Raw genomic sequence first — 6,094 nt, 5'->3', positions numbered from 1 at the left:
TTTGAATTCCTTACAGCTAGACAAATCCCTGTGTTGCTCTGCAAGAGAGATGAGAGGTAAATCTTTCCAAGCCTCCTGCCATGTTGTGGTGGGAAGGGAAGGGAATGGCAGGGGAGACAAAGATGGAGCAAGGAGAGAAAAGATGACTTATAGTGCTCAGCTGAAGTGATTTTCCCTCTCACCTTAGTGGAGTGGCTTCCAAATGCTAATCCCTGGAGCAACACCAGACTGGCTGCTCCAGAACCCCCAAGGAGCTTTATACTTGGAGATTTCCAAGTCCAACCACTAAAAGCCTAAATTTAGTAGTTTGGGGGTGAGGCCTGGGCATCTCTCTTTTTTAAGGCTTCAGATTATTTTGAAGTACATCTAGGTTGAAATTCACTTCCTTAGAGAGTCCGGGTCATCCCATTCCTGGTGATAAAAAACAAAAACAAAAAATGCTATAATTCCTTTTTTTTAAACATTTTATTTATTTATTCACAAGACACACAAAGAGAGGCAGAGGCATAGGCAGAGGGAAGAGAAGCAGGCTTCATGCAGGGAACCTGATGCCGGACTCCATCCCGGGACACCAGGATCATGTCCTGAGCCGAAGGCAGACGCTCAACCACTGGGCCACTCAGGCATCCCAAATGCTGTAATTCCTAAAACTCTTGCAAGCAAATAGCTCTTATATCCTCCGGCAGTGTTTGTTAAAATCATATTTTTTTACTACTGAAGGCAGTTTGAGTAATGTTTTCCTGCTCTCCCCAATGCAGTCATTCTCCAAAGCATCACCTGAGGCCTGTGACTGGGCTTCTCCATCTCAGCTTGCCCTCTTTGTTTCGGGCCAACCAAGATGCTGACAGGAACAAAAATGACTTGTTTTTGAGAATAAAGATACAAGCGATGACTGAGATGACGCACACATGTTCATGGAGGGAGACTCTCACATCCGACCTACCTTCCGTCCACAGAGAGTCACGTTGCTACTCTAACCACATCACTAATTCCAAAAGATGGGGACTCCTACACACGGTCTCCAGGTCAATGCTCCTGATTGGGGCAGGCACCTGAAAGGCATCCAGTCCCAAGTTCCTGGCATCTCAAGTTCTCTTGGCACTAATAGTTAAAGCCTATGATTGTAACTGCAGAAAGCCAGTATTCTCAAGTTGTAGAATCTCTGGGGTGCTTGTTGAAAAAAGGTGACTCTCAGGCCCCACAAAAAACCTTCTGAATATCTGAGGTGGGGCCAGGAAATCCTCCTTCTGAACAAGCAAACCCAGGTAAATCTGACCAAGGCTGATTTTGAACTTCATCTGTTCAGTATGAATTAGGGAGAAATGAAAGGAAAAGTATATAGAAAAAGAGAGCAATTTCTTTCCCTCTGAGGGCCATTGTTGCGTCTCCTCTTGAGATCTTGACCAGACATTCCCCTCATCTTCCTATCCATTCTCTTCCTTAAGAAAAGTTCTTATCTATCAGAAGATTCATCTTTTCTTTTTTTAAGGTTAGCAGTTAACTATGCATGCGGTCCTGTTCTATCCATTTGAGCAGAGGGGACAGAAGAAGGAGACAGGACAGTGGGCAGAAATGTACAGGCAGTGAAGGACAGTGCTGGAAGAAAAGCCCAGGCTTGGGACTTGCCTATGTCAAAATAAAAAGAAAAAAATGAGGAAGAGGAGGAAGAGAAGGGGGAAGAGGGAGGAGGGGAGGAGGAAGAGGAGAAGGAGGAGGAGGAAGAGAGGGAGAAGAAGAAGGAGAAGCAGAAGAAGAAGAGAAAGAGAAAGAAGAAGAAGAGAAAGAGAAAGAAGAAGAAGAAGAAGAAGAAGAAGAAGAAGAAGAAGAAGAAGAAGAAGAAGAAGAAGAAGAAGAAGAAGAAGAAGAGGAAGAAAGAAGAAGAAGAAGAAGAAGAAGGAGAAGAAGAAAGAAATCCATACCCCTATTATGTTACTTAGAATCAAATTATTGAGTGATGATTCATCTATTAAGTTCTTTCCCAATAAGCCTGGGTTGTGGAAAATCAAAAGTCAAAAGTCATGGCTCAATCACTTATTGACTAGGTGACCTTGGGCAGATTATTGAACCTCTCTGAGATTTAGTTCCCTTATCTGTAAAGTGGGGGTAATCCCCTAATAGGGCTGCCATTCATTTTCATGAGGTGACATATTTAAAGTTCCTAGCACAGGTTTTGGCCCATGATAGGCATTCAAAAGGCCCTAGATATTATTTAAAAATATAATTCTGTACTGTACATCCCTCTGCACTTCCCTCCCCTTATTTCTTTCCACTTACTCTAGGCTCCAAGTTGAACTACTCACTGTTCTCTAGAGCCATGATAAGCCATGAGCCTTAGAGTCTAACAGATTGCTCCAATACTGTCTCCATCACCAAATCCAGCTGTATGACCTTCATGGAAAGAGTAGTCACCTCACCATGTTTCTGTAAAGGCCTAGTGCAGCAAGGCATATATGGATCCCAGCTCCATGCCTAGCACTTACTGTACTCTATCCTTCCTTCCTTCTCTCTTTGCCTCCAGGGTCCCATATTGGTCCATGCTCTCCACCCCCGTGTCTTTGCTCAAACTATTTCTTCCACCTAGAGTGCCCCTTCCCCATTTTCTGCTTGTTGGAATTCTTCCCAAAGCCATCTTCCTACTACTGAATCCCAACAGACAAGATGCCCAGATAAGCCACTCTATATTAACAAATAGAGTACTCACTGAGAATCTGTTACAGGCCAGGCACTGTTGCAAGCGCCTAGGGGTGCAGAGATGACTGAGGTCTAGTCCCTAAACTCAACAAATTCAGTTGACTTAACATAAGAACAAATAGCTGTAATATTATGAGGTGAAGGTAGTGATGGAAGTTAAGTCTAAGGTGCTGGGAGAACACAGAAGAGGGGGCTCCTGGATCAAATGGATTGGGGATGTCTTTGCAGACATAGGACCTTTGGGTTTGACCAGGAGGATGAGTGGTGTTTAACAGGCACAGAAGAGGGAAAAGGTTGTCTAAGACTATCCTGCACACCTGAACATCTGAGAGAGGGAGGAGGGCCAGCATGGCGAGAGGCTCATCGAGAGTGGGGAGAGGATGGACACAGAGCTAGGGAAGTAGGATGAGGACCAGGGTATGAACAGTGTTGACTTTGACCTGGGAAAGCTCCCAAGAAGTTGGCTCCATTCTAACCCCGCTTGGCATAACAGGACAAGAGAAAAGACCTGCAGTCCCATAAGGAACAGCCTCCCAGGCCAGGAGCAGTCTCTGGAAATCACTTCTCTCTGCCCATCATCATATCATTGGCTAAGAGGCCATGGGCAATAAGACTGGAACTCAAAAGACATGTGGGTATAGAGGCCCCTTTCTGCTGGCCTTTTGTTTTTCTTTTTAGCTACAAACAGATTTTCTTTTGATTTCTTAAATTCAATTGCAAAATTTAGAAAATCCCACTCTACTCACGAGGGAGTAAAAGTTGGACGATTCGGTGCTTTCTGAGGAAGATTGCAATTTGGGAGTGAAAATTTCAACTCACCATTCAACCATCTCTCTCTATGAGCCAGAGGTCAATGACCACAGCACTGGTGCAATGCCTCATCTTAGGGCCTTCTAGAATATGTTCTTGGCCAGGTATTTTTGTTGGTTTCCAGGCTCTGCCTGGCTCCATGCCTGCAGCGGCAATCATTGCCCTCCAGATGCTGGCTGCTGATACTTAACTTATCGCCTCCTGGGCTTAGCACACAAGGCCAGGCAAGGTCCCTGGCCAACTTTACCATTCTTTTCCCCCACATTTCCTGAGCTCCAGACACATTAAATGTCTCGCTATGCTCCAGACACAGTAGCCCTTTCACAGTGCTTGGAATCTGCTTTGCATGTGCCTGTCTGAAAGGCTCTGACCATCATCACTCCCAGCAACTCTCCCCTGCCCCCCAATCCCCAAACATACATACCTAACTCACATTCTCTTTAACAGACTCATATTCACCCTTCAAGTTTAGTCATGTGTCACTGATCTCAGTGAAATCTCCCTCAGGCCCCTCCTTCTCCCCTAGTGGTAGGTCACTCTCTCTTGGATCTCTTACAGCTCTTCTCTCCAAACTTAAACAGCACTACCCTGTCATGCAGCAACAGATCTGATGAGATCGGATGAGGAATCTGTGATTCCTAGGGAAAGTGGGCTCCCTCAGGGCAGTGCTGGGGACTACCCATCTCTAGCCTAGCACCCAACATAAAGTCTAGTCCATAGTAAACACTGTTTGTCGATGGTCCCCACTACTAACTTGGAACCTCAGTGGGGCAAGGACTCCCTTTGCCTTGTGTAGTGCTGTAGCTTCTACACAGCCAAGACAGTGCCTGGTATATAGAAGGTCCTCAATTAAAATTGGTTCAATTAACTAATCGGTTGAATTAATTATATTTAATCAACTCAAGACAGTAGATGACATGAAAGACTTGACCAAATTAAATTTCCTGAGTATTTGTTTGGAGAGGATCATGATTTCAAATATTTATTGAGGAACAAAATGGCAGCCCCCACACCGCGGGGTTTGTATTGTTTATCCAAAGCCTTAGGATGGTGGTCTCGGCAGCCTGTCCTGGTGACTCAGTCCACAGTTGTAGTTCCAGTGAGAACTAAAAAACGTTTCACACCTCCTACTTATGAACCCAAATACAAATCAGAAATGGAGTTCATGGAATATGCCCGGAAAGCAGGACTGGTCATTCCTCCAGAACGTTTGGAGTGTCCACTACATCTGGCCTGTACAGCTGGTATCTTTGATGCCTATGTTCCTCCAGAGGGTGATGCTCGCTTGTCATCTCTTGCAAAGGAAGGACTGGCACAGAGAAGTGAACAACTGAAGAAGAAGGTGGCATCACAATTGTCAATCCAGAAGATAAGAGAACATGATCCTAATTTTAAAATAAAGGACTTCCCCGAAAAAAAAAAAAAAAAAAAAAAAAAAAAAAAGGACTTCCCCGAAAAAGCTAAGGATATTTTTATTGAAGCTCACCTTTGTCTAAACAACTCAGACCATGACCGGCTTCATACCTTGGTAACTGAAAACTGTTTTCCGGACATGGTCTGGGACATCAAGTATAAGACGGTCCGCTGGAGCTTCGTAGAATCTTTAGAGCCACCCCAGGTGGTTCAGGTTCGCTGTTTGAATCTGCTGAACCAGGGCAACATATACGGCCAGGTCACTGTCCGCATGCACATCCGACAGACTCTGGCCATCTATGACCGGTTTGGCCGGCTAATGTATGGACAGGAAGATGTGCCCAGGGATGTCCTGGAGTATGTTGTGTTTGAAAAGCACCTGGTAAATCCCTATGGGAGCTGGAGAATGCATGGCAAGATCACCCCTCCATGGGCACCCCATAAGCAGCCCATCCTTAAGACGGTGATGATCCCTGGGCCCCAGCTGAAACCCTGGGAAGACTATGAAGAGCCACAAGGAGAGGCCCATAAACTTTAGCTATCCTGGTGGCATAAATGACTCCTTGGATGTGAAGCATGGTGATGAGGTGGCTGGATGCTGTGGAGTCTGGAAGCTGTGAAGTCAGTCATCTCTCCATCATGCTGTAGAAGCATCTATGTTTGACCTTTCCTCTCCTGCTTGGGTGTTTCCAGCTGTCTCCTCCGCAACCATGGCTGATGGCTGGGTCCAGGTGGGTGGCTGGCTAATACATACAGCCATAAGCCCACTTCTTCCTATTTAAATTGTATATCTAGCTTTTGAGTCTCAACAAAAGTATGTTTCAGATACCTATTTTTCCTGTAGCAGAGACCGTCAGGAGCAAACTGGCAGAATTTTCTTTTTAATTATAGGCAGGGATCAGAGTTTGAAATAAAACACTGTCAGGGTATTGGACACACTGTGGTGGGTTATGTACTTCTCCCCAGCTTAGGCTAGAAGTAGACCAGCCTTCAGAGAGCAGAATTGGAAGATGGGCTGAACTGTGAATTATGTGGCTTCCAATAAATCCAGACTTAGGAAAAAAAAATATTTATTGAGCGCATGTCCAAATTTTTGTTCACACAAACTGTGTAAGATATTTAAAGATAAATGAACAAGAAGCTCATGGATATGTAGGATGGTGGATAGGTTTTTTATAAC

The 6,094-nt window shown here is 44.9% G+C and overlaps 1 protein-coding gene across 1 annotated transcript; it reads left to right on the top strand.

Moving 5' to 3' along the window:
- Positions 1-4,496: 4,496 nt before the first annotated feature.
- On the top strand, positions 4,497-5,700 carry LOC125755389 (39S ribosomal protein L45, mitochondrial-like). The gene has a single exon (XM_049112044.1). It carries the CDS (start codon positions 4,499-4,501, stop codon positions 5,450-5,452), a length of 954 nt encoding a protein of 317 aa, XP_048968001.1. The 5' UTR covers positions 4,497-4,498; the 3' UTR covers positions 5,453-5,700.
- Positions 5,701-6,094: the final 394 nt, after the last annotated feature.

Source organism: Canis lupus, chromosome 7 (assembly GCF_003254725.2).
Source record: "Canis lupus dingo isolate Sandy chromosome 7, ASM325472v2, whole genome shotgun sequence".
Classification (NCBI taxonomy): domain Eukaryota; kingdom Metazoa; phylum Chordata; class Mammalia; order Carnivora; family Canidae; genus Canis; species Canis lupus.
This window is presented reverse-complemented; position numbering and strand designations above follow the sequence as displayed.

Coding starts and splice junctions, on each gene's coding strand:
- LOC125755389 (XM_049112044.1), top strand. CDS start 4,499: ATGGCAGCCCCCACACCGCGGGGTTTGTATTGTTTATCCAAAGCCTTA.